Consider the following 23,875-nt stretch of genomic DNA (forward strand, 5'->3'; position numbering starts at 1 on the left):
ATGGTGAACGTCCAAAAAAATGAAGCTTGAGGTTGCATGGTGTTTAAAGTGCAGAGCTGCAACTAGAACCAGAAGCTTCTGAGGCTTTCCTGCTTTTTATTTAATACATAGATCAGGGCTGTCTGGAATTACTTAAAGGAGATCCAGGTGTTACTCCGCACCCCACCCCCATCCCAGGGATCTAGTCCCAGAACCCTTATGCCTTGCACTGACCTCCTTCCCACTGAATGTCCACTTGACAACTTCTTCTCCCCATGCCACAGCCCAAGGTGACCTGCTTGTAGAACTCTAGGCTAATGGCTACACCACGCTGGATCTTCTCTTGTGTTTGTATCCAGGATCGTCTGTTTTTTGTGATGGAGTTTGTGAATGGGGGCGACTTGATGTTTCACATTCAGAAGTCTCGTCGATTTGATGAAGCACGAGCTCGTTTCTATGCAGCAGAAATTATTTCAGCGCTCATGTTCCTACACGAGAAAGGAATCATCTATAGGTAAGTTTTGGTCTCAGTAACCCCTCCCCTGAATTCATCCCCTGCTTGCCCTTCTGGCTTCATCCATTTCCGTTTTTCCTAGTAACAGACTGAAAACGTTTTAGAATCAATTTCACAAAGGTGTGAGTATCCATTAGAATAAATGAATAACGTAGTGTACACATTACCAGCAAACCAGAATTGCCCCCATGTGGTGTTCATAAAACCGACTTGAGCGGCTCCATGGAGACTATTCATGAATTCATACAGCCAGACCCTACAAGGTGCTGAACACATTGTTGCTCTTTTTTCTGTTTTCACATTGGAAGTGATCCATTCCATTTTAAGAATCCATACTTAGAGTGTGGCTATCTGTTGCCCTGAATTACCACAATAAGAAGAATCTCAGCTGGTTGGGGTTACAGCTCACCAAGTCAAGAAGCTAAGAGGTGAACTATTGATGAACAGTGTCCGGCTTGATAATATTTATCATTTGTAGCCCCTCCCAAATATTATTTGATTCCATTTCATGGCACACAGTCTTTTTGAGTATAATATATATTTTGGGTTTCAAGTCTGGTTGCCATTGTTAGATCTCAGAATGCAAGGGATATAGATGAAACTTCATTCAGGGCAAGATTAGGTAAGGTGGGAAATATAACAGTGAGTGTTAGACAACCTTTAGAAAACATTTGTTCTTTTCATTTTCTCCCTGTGGTCAGTGTTTTCTCTTTAAATAACATTGTAACTTAGTCACCACATAAACTCTTTCTTTCTCTTGAGATGCAATTTTTGCTTTCCTTTGGGGGAAAAATCATTTTTATCTTAGAAGCACCAATATCAAAGTAAAGCATTTCCTGATTGAAACTCGCTATTTAATAGCTTTGCTAATGCAAAGGCTAATGCAAAAGGCCCTTTCTTTTGTGGGCTCAGAACAGTATTGACATCACGATGAAAATGTAAGAGAGGTTTCGGAAACTGCATATTCTTAAATATCCTAGGAGTCAAAATAGGAGAGGGAGGAGCGAGGCTAGGAAAGAATCCATCAGGGCTGGTCGAGGATGCCAGAAAGAAGAGAGAAAGCAAAGAGGATACAACAGGCTCAATAAAGACATGGAAATTCTCAGGCTTTAAAACCTCAACTAGATGTGACCCTTTGTCTCAGCCCTAGCTGTGAGGCACAGGAGGGGATGCAGAGCTCAGAGCCAAGCTGAGCATGAGCAGGAGCAGTGAGAGTCTTCTGCTTGAAAGTAACCAGGAATCTCCTCCACTCAGCCTTTGGCCATGGAGCTGCTACAGGTTGCTTTAGATGACCTGTACTTTGAGCCTTCTTGACCAGACCATCTATTCTGGCAGCTTCAGCATGGAATTGTTCCTGCCGTAGCATCGTGCCCAGGGCACGATTGTTAGGGAGTTCCTGATACAGTCTGTGATGCTGAAGGGAGTTCAGAGGTCTTCCTGGTGGTAGCAACGGACTTTGGGCCATGAGCTCTGCTTTTGTTGTCCTCTCCATGGCTTATTCATCCACCCATCTCTGCCCTGTTTAGAGAGAGCCTTCCTCACATGTTATTTTTAAGAATATTGACTTCCTTCCTTGACAGGGACTTCTGCTGTAAATTCAAAGAATGATATTAACAACGGCAACAAGAGCTACATGGACCATTGTGACGGGTGGCTCTTTACCTGCATTTCTCCCCTGAGCCCCCTAGCACTATGATGTATAACCATAATCTCATTCATGTTATTTAGATGGAGTCTTAGAAAGGCTTAATAACCACACTGTTAACCAGTTGTAAAGCCACAATTCAAATTATGTCTTTAGCCACTGGGCTACATTCTCTCCTCGGGAGAGACTTGCAGACATAGCGTACTGCTAAGAGGGGACATCTTATTTCCCTTCTGGTGATAGGACAACTTTAATTCAAGAAAAGGAGGTAGAGCGTGTGTCTTCATCCTTTTGGGCTGCATATAAACTACAGAAATTTATTTCTCACGGTTCTGGAGGCCAGAAGTCTAATGTCAAGGTGCCAGCAGGTGTGGTGTCTCATCAAGGGTATCTTTTGTCTGTGTCCTCACATGGCAGAGGGATTAGGGAACTCTCTGGAGCCTCTTTTATAAAGTGTCTAACCTCATTCAGGAGGGTTCCACCCTCATGACCGAAACGCCTCTTACAGGCCCCGTATTACTAATACCATCACCTCTGTAGGTTAAGATTTCACCATCTGAATTTTGGTTGGCCCCCAGGCTGGGACATGAACATTCAGACTGTAGCAGTGGAGAGAGGCAATAATGTCAAAACATTTTTTCTTGAATCCTTTGAGGCTTTACTTGTTGGCGCAAGGCAACAGACTTGCTTTCCTGTGTAAGATATAACTCCTTCTCATTCTACTTGTTTCATTTGTTTGGAAACATGGAGAGTGGACACTGTGACCTGATGTCATTTCCATGAAGCTGTACCAGCCCACATCTTGAGACATTTTATTTAAATTCCTGGCATCTACAGTTCAGTTTGGAGAATTTATTTTAATTTACTCTTCCACTTGAATCCCATATGCAGGCTCTAACTGATATGGTTGACTTTGAAGGGGACACATTTAATTAGGATAGATTCAAAAGCTATTTTTATCTTGTGGATTTATTTCACAGGATAATTTAATTCCATTCAGGTTACTGGCCTGAGAGCAGAGTCTTAAGGATAAGCCTTTGAAAACCAAGTACTTGGAATTCACACATAGTAAGGGCACACTTGGGTCACACAGAGCGTGAATTTGATCCAGAGAGCACAGAGAGGAGCTTGGGAGCATCAGACAGCCTCGTTTGTCATACTTGTCCCAGGATAGCCTTTATCAGAGCCAAAGTGATCTTGTAGATGATGCCTCTGACCTATCCAAACACAAGTATACCTCATCTTACAGCACTTTGCTTTGCTATATTTTACAAATGCTGTGTTTTATGTACATATATACTTGTGTGTGTGTGTGTGTGTGTGTGTATAAATTGAAGGTTTGTGGCAATCCTGTGTTGAGCAAGACTATCAGTGCCACTTTTTCAACAGCATTTGCTGAGTTTATGTCTCTGTGTCACATTTTGGTAATTGTCAAAATATTTTGAACTTTTCATTATCATTTATCATTTATTATCATTTATCATTTATTTGTTTCAATGATCCGTCATCAGTGACCTTTGATGTTACTCTTCTAATTGTTTTGGGGTGTCACGAATTGCACCCACATGAGACAGCAAACTTAATCCACAAATGCTGTGTAAGTTCTGACTTCTCCACTGACCAACCATTCCAACATCTCCCTCCTTCTCTTGGAGCCTCTTTTGCCTGAGACACAATGATATTGAAGTTAGGCTAGTTAATAACCGTACTGTGGTCTCTAAGTGTTCAAGTGAAAGGAAGAATCACGTGTCTCTCACTGTAAATCAAGAACTAGAAATGATTAAGCTTTGTAAGGAATGCATGTTGAAAGCCAGGGTAGGGTGAAAGCTAGGCCTCTTGCATCAGTTAGCCAACTTGTAAATGCAAAGCAAAAGTTCTGAAGGAAATCAAAAGTGCTAGTCCAGTGAACACATGAATGGTAGGTAAGCAAAATAACCTTAATGCTGATATGGAGAGAGTTTGAGTGGTCTGGATAGCAGATCATACCAGCTACCACATTCTCTTAAGCCAAAGCCTAATCCAAATCCAGAGCAAGACCCTCACTCTCCTCAGTTCTGTGAAGGCCGAGACAGGTGAGGAAGCTGCAGAAGAAGAATTTGAAACTAGCAGAGGCTGGCTCATGAGGCTTAAGGAAAGAAGCCATCTCCATAACATCAGAGTACAAGAACACCCAAGGGCTGATGTAGAAGCTATAGCGAGTTATCCAGAAGATATCGCTAAAATAATTAATGAAGGAGGCTACAGTAAACAACAGATTTTCATTGTAGACAAATCAGTCTTACATGGGAAAAAGATATCATCTAGGACTTTCATAGCTAGGAGGAAAAGTTCATGCCTGGTTTCAAAGCTTCAAAGGACAGGCTGATTCTTTTTGCAGGGGCCAGTGCAGCTGGTAACTTTAAATTGAAGCCAATGCTCACTGACCATTCCAAAAATTCTCAGATCCTTAAGAATTATGCTAAATTATGCTAATCTCCCTGTGCCATATAAATGGAATGAGAAAGCCTGGATGGCAGCATGTCTGTTTACTAAAAGGTTTACTGCATATTTTGAACTTACTTTTGAGACTTGCTGCTCAGAGAAGAAGATTCCCTTCAAAATAGTACTTCTCTGACAATGGACCTGGTCATCCAGGAGCTCTGATGAAGATCTACAATGGAATGAATTTTGGTTTCATTGACTGCTAACACAACATCCATTCTGTAGCCCATAGATCAAGGAGTCATTTTGAATTTCAATTCTTCTTATTTAAGAAATATATTCCATAAGGCTACAGCTGTGATGGATAGTGATTCCTCTGATGGATCTGAACAGTCAATTGAAAACTTTCTAGAAAGGATTCACCATTCTAGATGCATTAAGAACATTCATGGGAAGAGGTCAAAATATCAACGTGAACAGGAGGTTGGAAGAAGTTGATTCTAACCCTCATGGATGATGACCTTGAGGCTTTGAGACTTCAGTGAAGGAGGTACTTGCAGATGTGATGGAAATAGCAAGAGAACTGGAATTAGAAGTGGAGCCTGAAGATGGGACCAATTGGTGCAATCTTGTAATCAAACTTGCATAGATGAGTTGTTTCTTATGCATGAGCAAAGAAAGTGATTTTTTTAGATGGAATCTACTCTTGGTGAAGATGCTGTGAAGATCGTTGACATGGGCACAAACGATTTAGAATAGGACATAAGCTTAGTTGATAAAGTAGAGGGAGGATTTGAGAGGACTGACTCCTATTTTGAAAAAAGCTCTATTGTGGATAAAAATGCTGTCAAATAGGATCACATGCTCCAGAGAAATTGTTCATGAAAGAAAGTCAATGTGGCAAACTCTATTGTTGTCTTATTTTAAGAAATTTTTACACCCAATCCAGCCTTCAGCAATCACCACCCTGATCAGTCAACAGTCTTCAACATAGAGGCAAGACCTTTCAGCAGCAAAAAATTACAACTTGCTGAAAGCTCACATGGTGGTTAGCATTTTTTAGCAATAAAGTATTTTAAAATTAAGATGTGCACATTGTTTTTTTAGACATAATGCTATTGCACAATTAATCGACTAAAGTACAGTACAGTGTAAACATAACTTTTATATGCACTGGGAAACCAAAAAATTTATTTACTCCCTTCAGACAGTTCACTCTGGAACTGAACCTGTGATATCTCTGAGGTATCCCTGTAGAGGAGTTGTTTGCTTGTTTTTTATCAGAGGAGTTTTTATTTTTTCAGCAAATTACAAAGATGGTCAGCATGTCATTGTCCAATAGGATTTTAGAAGTGCCTTAGGCTCCCTCTGACTTGACTTTCTTAGCCAACCGTGCCTTGCATGAGAGGAGAAAGGCAAGTTACATTTCTGGGCTTTTCCGCTTGACCCTGATTCTCAGATGTGTTCACTTGGATTTCATGGAGGAACAGAAGCCCAGTTCCCTGGAGATACAGCAAGAGCAGGGTTTGTGCCTTTGCCTTTGGTTGGAAGGTCTGGGACTGCCGTGGCCCAGAGACCAAGAAGAAAGGGCTGGGAAGTAAGCAGTCAATGAGCCACTTTGCTAAGGGGAAAAAAAAAAGACTATTCATTCCTTTGTCCTGGGCTTGTTGGCTGATTGGGAGCCCAGAGAGTGCTCATGAATAATTTACATGGCCATTGACTTTTTCAGAGTCAAGTCTTACAGAAAAGTTAGAAGACAAAGGGGCATGCATCCCATTTACCTGCTCTCCAGCGTTGCAGACCCCATTTTTCTATCATGTTTCATAATCTTTATTAAAGGGGAATTCAGCCATGGTTGACATTTCAACCTCAAACCCCTAAAGCCAGCCAGCATGTATTGGTTTTGCTGTTTTTGAGAAAGCAAAAGGTATCTAAAATATGTTTAGTGAGAAAGCCTTTATAGAAGAGCAAAGTTTTGATTCCTCCTTACCATTTTACACTTGAACACAGTGCATTTTAATACACACTGTGCATATTAGTGAGTCTGACCCCTTTGCGCCCCAAGCACTCTTGGCTTGCTGTGTGCATGGTAATCCATGTGTACTCCCAAAGTCCCAAGTACTGTGGCAGTTGTTTTCCCATTGCTGAGATGTGAACTGACCCACAGAGGCTACAGACCTGAAATATATTGTCATTTACATGTATACTTAAGATAGCACATGAACTTTTAAAGAAAATCGCCTTTGAGTTCTTCTCAAAATGAGACAGTCTCTACCTAATTTGACTTTTTTTTTTTAATTCAGAATTTGGGAAGATTAACAATCTCCCTCCAAGATAAGGTCTATTAAGCTAGTCTCTGAAAACACCTACTAGAGCTGTGTAACTACACCAGTCTTTAATATCATCTGATTCTTGTTTCTCAGGGATACCTACAGGACTATCAGGTGCCTTGCTGACTTCAGACATCTGTGTGATTTGAAATTAGCTCAGCATGGCTTTGCTTAGAGAGACACTTCTGTAAGCATTGCTTCTGTGTCTATGAATTCACAGTTAATTTATTTCCCAAACAATTTAGACGTGGGTCAGTGATGAATATTACATGCTTGAGTCATCGTTTTCTGATATCTACCTCTCCCCCTCTTGTAACATCTGTTACAACATCTGTTAGAGTCCCATCTCCTGGGACCTTCTCACTCCTAAGTATTTCTTACCAGCATAATTTCAGGGTCCCCAGATGTCTTTCATTTGAGTCTAAAATCTTAGACTATTACTGTTACTTCACCTGCATCGGAATTCACTTCAACATTTATATTTATTGTACTTGCTATAGTATGAAAAATCTTCTTTTCAGATAAAGATGAAAGCCCAATTTAGGAGCTCTGTTTTCCTTTTGCTATTCAATAACATCATTCCTTCTGCACCAGAAAGTAGCTCTACTCTTTCTTGATCTGCTTGCTGCAGAGACAGCTACAAATAGTCATTTGTTATTTTCATTATAGCCCTTGTCTCTTGAGAATGTGCTAGCCATGGAATTCTTAGTATGCTTGTAACTTAAATATCTGATTTTGACTGTGAGCCCTTACCTAGGATTGTTACTAAAACCCCAAACTTTATAGTCACATACCTGCTTTTCTTAACTTGTTATGGATTGTTCTGTCAAATGGTGGCCTCGTTCAGTGACTGCTCTTCCACTGTCACCAGAATGTGACTTCAAGATCTTTTTTCAAAGATGTGATGGAGAGCTCATGGGATTTCCAGCCTATTAGGAGAGCTGGACATTTCCCCCAAGATTCCCCCAGTGAAACTTGGCCACTTTTCTCTTCCCTAACACAGACTTTGGAGATATTTAGCAAGTGTTTATTGAGTATTACTCTCTGCCAAAGATATGAGTACAATGATAAGCAAAACCTAAATACTCCTCTGTGGAGGGTATGGTCTAGTGAAGGAGAAAGACATCAATCCAATGACCATACTAATGGAAAAATGACAGTGATGACCAGTGCCATGAAGAAGAAGAATGCATTGCAATGAAAGAACTTCTAATACAGGGATTTAGTCTGGTCAGGGAAGGACAGAAGAGTTTTCTGAGGAAGTGACTCTTAAGCTGAGATGTCCAGTGAAGAGGATTGGAAAGAGCATTTAAAAGAGAAGGAATAGCAAATGGAAGTTCCCAGTATCAGGAGGAAGCATGAAAGATTCAAGGACTCTAAAGGAGACCAATGAGTTTATAGTCCAGGAGGCATATACTCCCACAATAGGCATTTCATTATCCTAGAGTGTTCATTGTCATGTGATGACTTCAAGATTTTGTTAGACACTCCTTATAAGTAATTTATTTAAAAGTTAGGTAAGGCTGGTCATGCTGCCAATTGCTGGAGGAACTATCCATTCACAGTGTGTTCCTTGTGTCCAGACCTATGTGTTTATATTCAACAATTATAAAAATACTAGAGCCAGATGAGGCCTCCAAGAATGCCTAGTGTCACGTTCTCTTTTATAGATGAAGAAATTTCAAGTCTGAAACATCCAAACAATAAATTGCTTCTCAAAGTAGCTGTTTTCTCAGGATGGCTCACCTGTAATTTATTTTCCATCTCAGAAAAAAAAATTATCATTAGAAAATTTTGTTTCAGTCTTTAACTTACTGCTGACGTGAAGAGCTAATCAGGACATTTGGAGGCATTTGATACTGTTCACTCCGTTTCAATGAGAAAAATATAGTTGAATTCAGAACATATTTACTGAGCTCCCACTTTTATTAGGAGATATAAATACAAAATGAAGAGATGTCACATATGCCCTTTGAGGCTCTTTCTGTAGGTTGGGAGAGATGGTCCATAAATAATTAATGACAGATGGGTTCCAAAATTGGAGTATGCCTAGCATATTATGGAAGCACAAAAGACCACTTAGCCTTATGTGGAAGTTTAGGCCAGCTTTCTGTAGGAGATTGATGAAAAGTTAAAACCTGAACAAAAATAAGGAGGGTGTTTAGGTAGGGGGCAAGCTTGAGCAAAAATTGAGAAGCATGAAAGCTCATGGCGAATACGTGGGTGGAGTGGAAAGCTACAAGAATTTTGGAACTTAAAGTTTGAGCTATGGTAGAAGATAAGGCTGGAGGGGTTGGCAGAAATGAAGCTATGAAAGGCTTAACATTCTTCAGATATTTGAATTCTGTATCATTTAGGATTTGGTGCCGTTGCCTGTAATAGGAAATGGAATATGATGGTGCCTTAAGTCAGATAGAAATGTATTTTTCTCTCCTATAAAAAGTCTGGAAGTAGGCAGTCCAGCTCTGCCATGAAAGCTCCATGGAGTCATTTGGGACTGACATTTCTATCTTTCCTGTTCAGCCATCTCCAAGGCCACCTTCTCGGCTTAACGTGTTTGCTAAAGCTTCTGTAGTCAGTTCTGTGTTCCAGGCAGTAAGAAGAGCAAAAGGCACTTCTCCCAGATGAGTTAGCTCCCTTTAAAGAACCTGAAATTACACACATTACTTACCAGGGAATTGTCTAGAACTTGGTCCCCTGACTGCATCTAGCCGCAGTGAAGGCTAGGGAATCACTATGTGGCCATGTTCCAGCTACAGATCAGGGTTTTCTTATTAAGGAAAAAAGGGGCAAGATAGTTATTTGACAGGAAACTCATGGGGTCAAACACAAATTCCATGCCTGGGAATTTGGGTTTTATGTAGAAGTGAAGAAGAGTATTTGAAGAATTTTCAGCAGCTTGCCTGACATGAGTGGACTTACATCTCATATTTATTTGAAGGAGGGAGGGATGCCTAGGTGGCTTAGTGGTTCCCGTTTGCCTTCAGCTTGGGTTGTGATCCCGGGTCCAGGGATCGAGTCCCGCATTGGGCTCCCTGCGAGGAGCCTGCTTCTCCCTCATGTCTCCCCCACCCCCATTTCTCTCTGTGTCTCTCATGAATAAATAAATAAAATCCTTTAAAAAATATTTGGCGGAGGGAGCATGCAGACATGTGTACATGTAGGTAGCAGAGGGAGGTTCAGTTTGTGACTGTTGTAGTGTTTCAGGTAAGAAGAGAATGAGGACCTGAACCAAGATGGTGGTGGTAGGGCTGAGGAGAAGGGCATAAGTTGAAGTGCTACTATTAAGTACAATAGTCAGGACTTAGTGACTATTTGGATCCAGGAGTGAAGGAGAAACCTGGGGTCATTCCTAGGTGTTTAGTTAGAAGATTGAATGGATTATGGTGCCATTAGCTGGGAGATATCATGAGTCCGGGAAGACATCCAGGCAGAAGAGGAAGATGACAAGATGTAGAAACATAATATGTTAGATACCTGAGATATATTCCCATGGAGATGTGAAGTGGCCAGGTGGATATGAGTCTGAAGCTCAGTGAAAAGGATGGGCTGGGATACATCTTTAGAAGTCATCAGGACATAGCTGTCAGTTCAGATCATGGGGACAAGATGAGATCACCCAACAAGGGTGTCTTAAATGGAGAAGTGAGCCAAGGACAGAACCCTAGGAAACCAGATTCCATTAGAAATCTGCCTAGACTTGGCTCTGGGGTTTACAGAACTTTTTGATATGTTACATCATTTAGAGTAAGTGTCCCCAAAGTGCAATTCCATTTAAATTACAATTCTTAAGAGAATAGAAAAAGATCACTTACATATTTTTTTCCACTGGGAAAATTCTGGGCTTGGTTTTCAGAAGATCTGGGTGCTAGACCCAGCCCTGGTTCTCACTGATCCTGAGAATGTGGGCAGGTTGCAGAATGCTCTGAACCTCTTTGCCCATGTGTGCATTCATAAGGCTTCCCTGCAGGGTATTGATGAAGCTCAAATCAGATAAAAGTGAAAATGTGAAAGCTCTTTGAAACATGCCATGTCAATATAGGACATATATTATTTGTATGCATGCTGTCAGCTGATTTGGGTTTTCTTTGTAGCATAGGCTTGAGCTGAAACTATCCTCAAGAGACACTTCCTCAAGACTAGGGAATTCTTTACAGAAATTGAAGTTGTAGCCTGTAGATACCAACCCTCTGAAGGCCAGTCTTTTTATAATATACTAAATTTGATTGTGTTTTCCTTTCGAACCAAATCATTTCCTTTGCATCTTAGCAATATTTTGAAATTGAGTGTAGTTAATATACTTATCACATACTTATCATAAATCCTTGGGAAGCCCTGGAGCATATGAGACAGATTGTAAAACCTGGAGACTACTTTTGCATTTTGTTTAAATTTCAACTCTAATTTATGGAGGGAGAAGCTGAATCATTTGGGATTTACCTTTTTCAGTATTAAAACAAATTTTTGGTTTTTCATTTGAGGGGAGATTCAAGACCTTTTTTGAGCCATTACTGGAGTGAATATCCTGGCAGTTTAGTCCTAGCAATCAGTTTCTCAAAGGACCCAGATTAATGGCAGAAAGAAATTTTAGCCCTGAAACAGTTTGTTTTGTACTTTACTTTCTGTGCTTATTAAATCAGAATATACCTCATCAGCATTTGACCTTTTGCATGAACAAAGGGCTGTGGTTATTTGGAACTAATGGATAAATGTGTTCATTGATTCCACTCACTGATGAAATCAGACCACCAGTTTTGTTCTTCTCCCCACAAAATTGCTCGGGCAGCCTGCTGCTTCATTATAATTAAATACAATCTTGGATTTATTTGTTAAGCAATAAAAATAGTCATTTGGTCTTTAGGTATCAGATGAACACCTGTGAAAAGTGGTTCAGTTATACAGCTGAACAAATGTTTATGAAATGCCCATTCAGTGCAAAGCTTTATTTAAGGTCCCCAGAGAATAAAAGAAGACTAAAGAAGGACCTTCCCTCAAGCTTGGCGTATTTATTCATTCCTTTAAATGTGTGTTAAGCACCTACTGTGTGCCAGGCACTAAGCTCTGGTGGAACAAATCAGACAAAACCCCATACCCTCAAGGAGCTTAAATTCTAGCACAGGTAGTCAGATAAACAAAAAGTGAATATATTGGATGTTGGGGTGATAAATTCTACAGAGCAAAAAGTTGTGTAAGGGAACGATAAAGTTCAGGGAGAATGGAACATTTATTTGAGCAGATGAGCAGAGACGTAAGGATGCAAGGAAGCAAGCTCTATGTTAATATCTGGGGGAGGAACATTCTGGGCAGAAAAAATGGCAAGAACACAAAGCCATTGGGAAGGGAGTGTGCCCTGCACAGTCAAGGAGTGGCAAAGAGAGCAGTGGGCTGGAGCAGGGTAGGTGGGGGCAGAGTGGGGAGGAGAGGATTTGAGCTCTCTCCCCTTGGTGATACAGATACAGAGTAACAGCCACAGGTATTTATCCCTAAGGATAAATGTCTCTGTAAGGAATTTCTGCTTAATGAATTTTAACCTCTTAGGACATCTCTCCAAGGCAAATGGTAAGGAGTTTCTGCTTAATGAATTTTAACCTCTTAGGACATCTCTCCAAGGCAAATGGCATTATCCCTATTTTACACATAAGGGACCTTGAGGCTCTGAGAAGTAAAATAACTTGTTCAAGGTCACACAGTCTGTGATGGAAGGCTACGATCCTACTTCAGTTTTGAATCCATGGAGGTGCTGACTTCCCTCAGGCAACAGGCCTTTTCAGGTGCCCAGAATGCTCTCTGCTCTCTGTCAGGCTATCTCTTCGAACCTGCGCCAGTGTAAGTGTCCTCTCCACTAGGAGGCTTCTTAGATTCCTCACCCCCTAAACAATGAGCCAGATTAGGTGCCTATCATGTCTGCTTCCGTGGCATCCTGTGATTCCCTTCCCCTCGCACTTTCCCTGGCCTACGTGCATCTCGCCGTAGGATCTGCTTCCTGAGGGTGGGGACCTTGCCCCGTCTAACGCATTGTCTGTCTCCAGCAGGACACGCATCCAAACCCATGATTTGCTCAGAATTCAAGGTAGTGCTTTTTCATAAGTGAAAGCCTTCTGAGAATTTTCTCTGTTCCACTGAAGAGTGAGAATCCATACTCGTATTTTTCAGCTGGTCATTCTAAGTCTTGAAGAATTTTTAAATTGGGATTTTCATTTTGATTGATGATATAAATCTTTCACCTGCTATGAAGACACAATTCTCCCTTGCGATTATAATTCTTAAATGAAAGTTATTTCATAGGAAAAGACTTTGTCAGTGTTAATTCAGATGTTCTTTAAAAAGGAGCCATGCAGTACTCGAGTTTGAGAAGCGGTGGTCTCTGCCATGATTTTTCTACCACATCTTTATCCCTGATGACTTAGGTCCACAGCGTTTGTGATGAATTTAAGTTGTATGCTCTTTTGCTTAAGGTGATGCCCATCCCTCTCAGAATTACATTAGACCCGTCTGCTCTATTCAGAGGACTTCGTGTTTATCAATTTCAATTTTTATGCCTTTAGGCTAAAAGCAAAGGTGGTAACTCTTTCACGGTCATTTTTTTTTTAAGATTTTATTTATTTATTCATGGGAGACACATAGAGAGAGGCAGAGACACAGGCAGAGGGAGAAGCAGGCTCCATGCAGGGAGCCTGATGTGGGACTCGATCCCAGGACTCCAGGATCATGCTCTGGGCTGAAGGCGGCGCTAAACCACTGAGCCACCCAGGCATCCCTCATGGGCATTTTATAAACTGGACATTGCTTTGTATGTTTCTTAAAACTACCATGTGTTTATCCATAATGACTGAGGTAGGAAGCCTAGTGATGCCACTTTTCTACAATTATGTGTAAGTTATTGAATAAGACTCACACTCTAAAGTTTAAGGGGCTGTATTTTCAGATTAGGCTGTACAATACTATTCCTCTCATATAAACGTGTGTGTGTGTGTATACATATATACATGTCATCTTCATGGGATATATATATTCATTAAGGAGGGCAGTAATTTTACCCTGCATTTAAATTTTTTTTAAATTTTTTAAATAAAATTTTTCTTGCCTTTCTAATTATAAAAGTAACATAATTATAAAAGTAACACATAATAACTGCTGAAAATTTAAAATACAAAAAATGAAAATGAAATAACCTCTACTACTGAAAGATAACCATTTATCCTTTGATATATTTTCTTAAAGTTTTTAAATGTGTTTACTTTTTTAAAAAGAGACAAAGTTGAAGTCATACTATATAAACAGTCTTAACCTGATGTTTTAATTATTTAATATGTTATAACCATTTATCTACCATGAAAGTTGTCTTACATTTTTTTTTAATTTAAATTCAATTTCGTTAACATACTGTATTATTAGTGTCAGGGGTAGAATTTAGTGATTCATCAGTTGCATATAACACCCAGTGCTCATTCTATCAAGGGCTCTCCTTTCATGCCCATCATCCAGGTACCCCATCCCCTCATCCCCCTCCCTACCAGCAACCCTCAGTTCATTCCCTGTAGTCAAGAGTCTTGTATGGTGTGTCTCCCTCTCTGTTTTCATCTTATTTTATTTTTCCTTCCCTCCCCCTATGTTTTTCTGCTTTCTTTCTTAAATTATACATTTGAGTGAAATCATATTTGTCTTTCTCTGACTGATTTCACTTAGCATAATACTCTCTAATTCCAACCACATTATTGCAAATGGCAAAATTTCATTCTTTTTGATGGCTGAGTAGTATTCCATTGTAGTCATATACAATATATACAGTCATCTTTTTTATCCACTCATCTTTCAAGCTAATTGGTATTAAGTGATGCAGAGTGGTCTGTCACATGAGCCTACTTAATTCACAGTACATTTGTTTTATTATTGTTAATAATGATGTTTTATAGTCTTAGACATATCTATTGGGTCAGTTTTTTATTCTTTCCCTGGAACCGGATTCCTGGAGGTCCTGTTGAGTGAAAAGGCATGCACATTGTCACAACTTTTTCCCCCAGATTGGAAGGACTTGGCTTCTATTTTTGCCCTGACACTTCCCAGGTGTGGAATTTCGAACAAGTTACTTACACCCTCTATGCCTCATTTTTTTCACTAATAAAATGGAGATTCCTAGAAATATACCTCTGAGGGTAGTTGTTAGAATTAGAGGGGCCATTAGCCTAGGGTCTAGGATGATGTAGTATGTGCTCAGTAATACTCACTTTTTGAACATTCTTTGATGCATTTTGGCAGGTATACACAAGTGTGTAATCAACACTCCAAATCATATACAGGACATTTCCATCAACCTAGAAAGTTTCCTTGTACTCCTTTCAATTAATTCCTTACTATCTCCATATGCAACCAGTGCTGATTTGATGGTGAGGCATGGATGTTATAGGGTGTGAATATCCATATTAGGATCCTGAAAGTAAAATCGCTTCTCAGCAATGTCCTTGTGGATATAAGAGGATGGGGTTCTTTAAGATGTCTCAATGAGTGTAGTGATAGTTGTGGTCAGAAGACAGCTCTCAGGGAAGGACCTCGTTCTCTCTTTCTCAGTGGGAATAGTTCCAGGAAGATAAGCATCAGTATGTCAACAGTGGTGGTTTGAATATCTGAGGTAATGTGGGTGTTTTTATTATCTTTTAAGATTTTATTTATTTATTCATGGGAGACACACACACACACATGAGAGAGAGAGAGAGAGAGAGAGAGGGAGAGAGAGGCAGAGACACAGGCAGAGAGAGAAGCAGCCTCCATGCAGGGAGCCTGATGTGGAACTTGATCCCAGGTCTCCAGGATCACTCCCTGGGCTGAAGGCAGGGGCTAAACCCCTGAGCCACCCAGGGATCCCCTTTTATTATCTTTTAAATGCTTTTCAAATGTCCTATGTTAAATATTCATGCTTTTTAGTAATTAAAATGTTATTTTCATAGGGATCACATATTTAGTAATTAAAATGTTATTTTCAAAGGGATCATATATATATTGAATATACCCTAATACAAGTTTTCAATGTGATAATGTCCAAAAATAGATAAACTGCTGTTGCTCCAGTTAAGTTCTATCAAACCTTGGCTTTCAGGATGTGATCACTATTCATCTGTGAATCCTGGTTCTAGAGAAATCCCAACATCATTGTCTGCTTGGGCTGCCATAACAAATACCATAGATTAGGTGACAGGGAAGTCCAAAGTCAAGGTGCCAGCCTATTAGGTTTCCAGTGAGGGCTCTCCTCCTGGTTTGCAGATGGCTCCCTTCTTGCAGTTCCATCACATGGCAGGAGAGAGAAAAGAGGCAAGTTCTCTAGTATCTCTTCTTACAAGGGCACTAATCCCATCATGAGGACCCCATCCTCATGACCTCATCTAACTCTAACTACTTCCCAAAGGCCTCATCTCCAGATATCATCACCTTGGGAGGTTAGGACTTCGGCATGAATTGGAGGGACACGTAAACAGTCCTTATAGTCATTCATTCACACATATATTCAGTTTTTTAATGTCTTCTGTTAACGCTAAGCAAGGTGCTCTGCAACTACTTGGCTTGATAGTGCAAAGTCTATGTGGAAGTGATTTCAGCCCAGAGGAAAATAGCACCTACTGGAGTTAAAAACATGGTGGACTGATGTGAGCAAACAGCTGAGGATTAGATAACGGCTCTGTCATTCTGTTGGTTCACTGAGCCACGTATGTTAGCCTTGGAGTTATGTTTTCAGATGTGTTAAGACCAAATCCTTCTCCTAGATCCCAGTACTGAAGCCTGGCAAGATAAATAGCTGAGCAGAACATGGTGTTAGAGTTGGCCTTTTGATAGATGGTCTGCAACATATGCCTGAAGGTGGAAGTTTTTCCATTGTCTTGGAAATGTCAAATTTTACGTATTAGCAAACTTCCTAAGCAGAAATATAATTAAGTGCATGTGCAGGAACCCTGTTAGCATTTGACAAAAATGCTCAGACATTGATGAATTTCTGGGTTCAATTGCAAAGGGAAGTGAGCGGTAACTGACAGGCAAGCTGCCCCACATCCTGGAGAAGACACCACTGAGTGACGTGGGTCTGGAAGTGTGTTCATGATGCACATTATGGGGGAATGACAGTTTGTGTGGCCTTTCCTTCCTCCTTCCTCCCTTGGCACTGCTCCTCTAGCCTCCAGAATACCCATTCAAACCTTCTCTTTCACATACAAAATCACCATGCCTTACCATTTTTGATACTTGCATCAAAACTTACCTGTCATATGTCCCACTGATAAAATTCTAGAGTTTCAGAGTTGGAAGGGAGTGTGAAGTTACATACCATTCTCTTTCAGACCATGAATGCCTCGCTGAGTGGTCATTTTTTTCTATACTTAAACATCTCCAAACTGAGAGTAACTTATTACTTCTGCTTCTAGGCACCTATGATTATTAGAAATTTCATCTTTATATTGGCTCAAACAGTGTTTTACTGTATCATCTGTTCATTGGTTCTGGACCACATTCAAGAAATAAAGTGAAAAAACACAAATCTTCTTCAAGAAAGCCTTTCAGATATTGGAAAACAATCTTGATCTTTCAATGTAGTTTGCCTGGCACAGAAGGAAACACTTGTCATGTGATGTTGTTTATTCTGGCTCTCATGTCGCAGTCACTGATTTCTGAGCAATCATAAGCCATCCATGTAATTTTTTATTCTAGATTCTTTTTTTTAAGATTTTATTTATTTACTTATGAGAGACACACACAGAGAGAAAGAGAGAGAGAGAGAGGCAGAGACATAGGCAGAGGAAGAAGCAGGCTCCATGCAGGGAGCCCGACATGGGATCGATCCCCGATCTCCAGGATCAGGCCCTAGGCCGAAGGCAGAGCTAAACAGCTGAGCCACCTGGGCTGCCCTTTATTCTAGATTCTTGAACCAATATCCAGTTGACCTGTTACATTCTTCTTCTTTTATAAGAGAAGTCTCTTAAGTGGTAATTGGTTAAGCTAATATGAATTGTGGCAATAGGTGCTGATGTTACCTTTTCCTGATCAGATTTGGGCTTTAATTGCATTTTGTTCATGCTGAATATAGGGGTGGCAAGCATGGCGGGAAGTTAGTTGTTGGTGTGATGTCAGAATAGGGAAGTTAGTTGTTGGTGTGATGTCAGAATAGGATGTTCAAGATTTCCTTCCATGTAGATCTCAGGAGAATTTAATGCCTGCCTACCTTTGTAATAAAGCATCAGCCTCTTTGTGCACATAAAAACAGAGAAGGTAGTCATGAAGCCCAGAATGAGGGGTCCCTGGCTATGGTCCACTCTGAAGAGGTGGGTATTTTCACTGTCATCAGTGCCTTGCTTGAGGGTGAATTGCCCCAGACAAGGCACAGGATGAGCACAGGTGTGGGGAACGGGGAGACAAAGATGCGAACACCTCAAGGTAGAGGTACCTGTGGAACTCCTAGCTCCTAGTCAGAGGATCCATCTCAGAGTTGTAAATGCCAGGTTAACCCTTAAGACGGTGACCATGGACTTTAGGTTGATTGCATGGCAGCAGTGTGAGAACAAGGCAGTGTTGGTTTATCATGATGTGTGAAGCTTCAGAATGCAACTCAGATTTGAAACTTATCTCCACCCTGTACCGTCTCTGTGATTCCAGGTGAACTATGTAATTTCTCTAAGTCTTCATTTCTTAATTTATGAGCCTTCATCTCGTGGGACTTGTTTATGCAAGTGTCTGGTTATCAGTTAACTCCATGCACGTTTTCAGTACTAAAGAAGAAAAATGGTCCAGGAAAGAAACTTGAACAGTGAACCTTCTGAAGAAGTGGGCAGATTTTTTTTAAAGATTTTATTTATTTATTCATGAGAGACAGAAAGAGAGAAGCAGAGACATAGGCATGTGGGACTCGATGCCAGGACCCCAGCATCACAACCTGAGCCCAAGGCAGATGTTCAACCACTGAGCCACCCAGGTGACCCAAGGTGGACAGATTCAATAAGGAAATGATTGAACAAATTATGAAAAAAAATATGGTATACCCATTCTGTGGAATACTATGCAGCTATGATAAGAAAGAATGAGTTAGATCTGCATTTATTGACCCGGGGCAGGGGGTTGTCCCTGGTATATAAATAAGTGAAAAAGAAAGAAGTTAAAGAGTAGCATGTATGCTCCTTTCGGTCTTGTTTTTTTCCATGTAAAAAAAGTAGCAAAAGCCACCCAAACATAGACATGTGCATGGAGAAAGTTGTGGAGGAATGGAAACAAAGCTGTTTGGGATGGGGTGAACAGTTATAAACTTTTTGTTATGTATCTTCATGTTGTATCACTGATTGTGGTGGAATTGTGTTACTTTTGCAACTTTTGAGAATAATTTTTTAAAAAAAGAAATTTAAAAAAAGGAGATAGACCAAAGAAGAAAAATCTTTCAGTAAGGCAGGAGAAGGGATTCTCAGAGCAAAGAGGTGTTGTCCAGGAGGGTGCAGAGTGAAAAGCCAAGAAACTTACACTTTTTCTATCATTTGTCGTGGCTTGGCTTGGTTATGGCAGAGCCTTGCTTTGCTTTTTCGTTTTCATTTGATATCCCTCAATTTCTGGTGCAAGACAGCAATATTTCTTATTTCTTCATTCCTATTTTATTTCTAGCAACTGGGCCAACACATGTCTGGGGGAGTACACTGGGAGAGAGAAGTGATTTGAAGATGGGTGTAAACATGGTATTGTTAAACTGAGAAAATTCAGAAGAATGTCAGTATTATTTAATTAGAAGGGACAATGCATACATAAGATAAAAGAGAGAGAGAGAGAGAGAAATGTGTAGCTATTCTAAAAGGATTACAGTGGAGCTAAATCCAGCCTCCCAATTCCTCTTTCTCAAAGCAACCAGTTACCCATTTCTTACATGTCCTCCTAGAAATGGTCTATGCATATACAAGTTCCGTATTTGAATGTGCTTCCTATTGAAAGACAAATGGTGCTATTAGATACACTGGAAGAACAGAGGTTTTTCCTCAGTCTTTAGAAAGACCAGCTCTAAACTATAAAAAGGTAGCAGTTGAACCTCCTTTTCTTTTCAGAGAAGGGTGTGTGGGTGACAGTTCAAACCTGCAAAGAATTCTGCGCTTGTTGGAGAAACTGTGCTGGGTTGTTCAGATCATGTAACAGGCTTATAAAAGTTTATTGCAGTTACATAGCCACAAAGAGAAATTTATTTCCAGCCGTACACGTAGAGCAGTTGCATCAGCTGTTATTTATAACTGGATTAAGGAGCAGCAGCACATACTTCCACCCTGGCTGGATGGTGCCTGCATTCCTGCACAAGGGGCTTGCTGGTTTACCAGGAGCTTCTCCACCGCATTCTCTGCAAGGCCCTGGAGCAAACACTGCCCAGAGGGGGATACATATGCTATGTGAGCTCACAGCCTCTGAGAACATGAGGAACATGTGGAGGCATCCAAATCTTGCAAATTAAGCAAGAAGTTGGTATTAAGTCGGCCTTTAATCTAAGCAATGAAAAGCTTGCCCCTCCCAAGTTCAGCTAGTGAGGATTTTAACACTCCTTTGACAAAGAAATGGGAGTATGAGCAATAGAGTAGAGCAGGTGACAGTGAGTCAGGAAATTTGCCCTTCAGGTCTTGCCATCATGAGCCCTTTCAGGGGTACCTGTGGCTCTTGAGTTAATTCTTGGAGGGAGGGTGGGAGGAAAACTTACTTTGTTTTTGTTTTAACTCCTACACTAGAGGGTGGAACTAAGAAAAAGGCACTGTGGCAGTGAAATTAGCTTACAGCAGAGTGAAATTAACTTACAACCATTAACTTACAGCAGGGGAGAAATATTTTGACACAGTGAAATCTGAATGCTGCCTGGCTGGCCACTTTACTGCCACACTAAGGCAGGGGATACAATTTGGGAAGGGGATACAACTTGGGCTGAAAGAACAGTGGAATTTTGTTTCCTCATCTGTGAACAGACAGGTTCAAACCTGTCAAAGGCGGTAACTGAGTTTCCTTATGAGTGACTGCTATGTGGGGTAGTGATTTTTTTTTCTCCCCATAAGAATCTGGTTGAGTAATTCAGAAAGTTAAAAAATAACAAAAAAGAAATAAATGAGAAAAGTTAGCCAAGGTCTGCCACAGATGCCAGGAAGGTACACACAGACTGGAAGAATCTGTGAGGTCTTTGTTTGTTACTCCCTATGCAAATACTTGGCCATGCTCAACAGAGCTTGAGTGCAGTATCTGTTCAGCTGCCATTTAAGAAATAGGACTCTGTTCCCCACAGCTTATTCCTTGGGGTTTCAGAATGTAAAATATGAAGTGTGTATAATCACAGTTCCCAGCATTTCTTGGCATTTCGGCTTTGGCAGCAAGAATGGGAAAAACTGAAGCTTTTACGGCCAGGAAGGCTTGAGTGTAATCTTTGTGCTGTGGCACCACCAAAGGAAGTAAATATGTTAAGAAGTGCTTTCCCTCTGAAGCCTGTCTGAGGGGCTGCTGTACTTTGTTCAATTCACTGTAGCTAGTGTATTTTCTTATATTCTGTCTTCATCAGAAGAAAGAGGTAGTCTAGGGCTTACCACGTGTGAGACAGTTCTACAATATCTCACTGGATATGTAATCTAGAAAGGGTGGCCTGTGACACTCTAGAACTGACAGTTTACCAGAGAAACCCAAGATATTGTCCTTTCTAAGAATTAATCCTTAAGATTAGAAACTCATCAAGGAGTTCAACCTGAGAAGAATTCAATGAAGGACAAGTACTTTCAACAAAAAACGAATTTCAAGAAATTTAACTTTGAGTAGGCTTAGATTTGCTGACATAGCAAAAAACACTCTCAGAGCCCATATCTTAGTTTGTCCAGAAAAGTCCCAGTTTGGTCCTGTGATCTCCTCACTTGTGCCCCTTTTCACCCTGAGTCCCATTTTCGATGGTACACAAGGTGGTGTCTACAAGCTACAACTTTTTTTTCTGTGAAATGGTAGAACCAAAGGAAAAGGATATTTTAACAAACTGAGAGGGCCCCCCTTCTGTAAGAGGTGCATTTTCCCAGAATTTTCCTATCAGAGACTATGTGCTCCTAGTCCATGAATTGGAAATGCAGATGCTAACCATTTTAAGACACTTTTTCTTAGTCTAAGTCACTGTCTTCATGTCAAAGACACATTGGAGAAAACCTGGAGTCCCATGTTTTACTTCCTTTGACATGAATATATTTACATGTGATATAAATTTGTATTCATAACATTATGGGCCTCCATTCATCTATTGATCCATGCATCCAAGCAGTATTTCATTTATTCATGTAACACATATTCATTGAGACCTACTTTGTGTCTTAGGATATCACAGTGAGCAGGATAGGGCCAGGACTCAGCCTACTGGAAGCAGGTGTTCCAGTATAAACATATACAGATGAAAAAGTAACCACCAGTTGTGAAAATTACATGGAAGAAGATAAGTGAGTTTTTCACTTTTAGTTTCACTTCACAGAGCAAAAGAAAAGGGAAACGAAAGAGGCAGATGGATTCGTCTCCCCATGTCTTTCATTGTTGAATGTCCAATGTATTTTATCTGAGGTTCAAACTCAAATAGCTTCAGAATACTGTCTATGGAGATATTCCAATCACTGAGTTTTCACCAAGTAGAATTTATATGTCTATACAACTAAAGTTCAGTTTAGAAAACAAAAACAAGGGGCCCAAGGCTAGACCATCAGGAACTGTTCACACACCATTTGGCCCGGGCGTCTAATTAACTTCCTCCAAATCAGTACCCAGGAGGCCTGGTTCAGTCTTCCATTTCAGTAGTTCCACTCATGGGTCTCTCAGAGAAAATGAGGGCAGTATTAGAATTTCACAACCACAAGTGAGCTTTTCCACTTCACTTTGGAAACATTGAGCCATCCCTCCAAAATTTGGAAGACAGAAAGACGGCTCAAAGAAATCTGCTGGAAAATCTGAGAGCTAAAAGAAATGTTAGGAATATCATCTTTCATCATGGAATTTCTACACACTACTGTGGTCTCCTGTGAGTCAGAAGGAGGAACTTCACCACATTGTGGCCTCAGGCTTCAAATCAGTGGGGGCTGTGGCAGGGTCCCAGCCCCAGCGGGGGTATGTGGAGGGTAAGTGGTGTCACTGTCCAAGCCACCCAGGAATGTAGGCTCCTTTGGGTGTGTGACGCTAACCCTCCTAAGCCAAGCTCAAACTTCTCAGTTCTTGGGTGGGCTGTCTCTGAAAAGCTCATCTTCCTTTGTTCTTTATCCAACATCTGCCTCCTGCCACTTTCCAAAAATGTTTCTCTTCAGTGCCAAGACTGGGTCTTCCCGAGAACCAGACATTTCCTTACCCAAGACTTCCATAAGGATGGGAAAGGCCATCAGTCACCCATCTGTAGCTCCTTGGTCTCAGACCAAAAAAGAAAGGAAAAGAGCCCTAAGAAGAGGGAACCTGACTGCCTCTTCTTCCTGTTGACCACACAATGACTTGTGTCACACAATGACTTCCTGAATAGACGTTTAATATGATGGTGTGGTCCTAATAGAATAAGAGAGCTACTGTAGGCAGTGGTCTTCCATGAGGCCTCTTATAACGCATTGGTGTCTTCCAGTGGAATTACCTAGACTCTGTTTTCTTTGAAGGTGACTCTGTATGCATAAACTTCCTTGTTCACTTTGGCCCCAGACCTTTAACACAGCAACTAACAAGAGGAATGTGTACTAACCACTATGTTTCCTGGATTCCAAGAAACTATAGATCACAAAATACTGATAATTTTTGATTTGATGAAAACAAGAGTCCTGGTAGTTGGCAAGGTGTTTTTTTTTTTTGTTTTTTTTTTTTCATTCTTTCCTTTTTTCTTTTTTCTTTTTTTTCTTTTTTGGGTCATTAGCTTTAAGGAAATTACCTGTTTCAGAGGCATTAGGAGGAAAGAAAGTAGGTACAGATCTTAGAACCAAAGCATACAGAGGTTGTAGTTTTGTTCTTCCCTACATAGCAAGAGAAGAATATTTT

General features: G+C 40.5%; 1 protein-coding gene across 1 annotated transcript in view; it reads left to right on the forward strand.

The window, feature by feature from the left end:
* PRKCH (protein kinase C eta) overlaps positions 1–23,875 on the forward strand; it is a 233,539-nt gene that overhangs the window by 154,239 nt on the left and 55,425 nt on the right. The window contains exon 10 of the mRNA XM_038544885.1: positions 339–493. Within this exon, the coding sequence (XP_038400813.1) occupies positions 339–493 (155 nt within the window). The remainder of the gene's footprint in view (positions 1–338; positions 494–23,875) is intronic.

The sequence above is a fragment of the Canis lupus genome, chromosome 8 (assembly GCF_011100685.1).
Source record: "Canis lupus familiaris isolate Mischka breed German Shepherd chromosome 8, alternate assembly UU_Cfam_GSD_1.0, whole genome shotgun sequence".
NCBI classification, from domain to species: domain Eukaryota; kingdom Metazoa; phylum Chordata; class Mammalia; order Carnivora; family Canidae; genus Canis; species Canis lupus.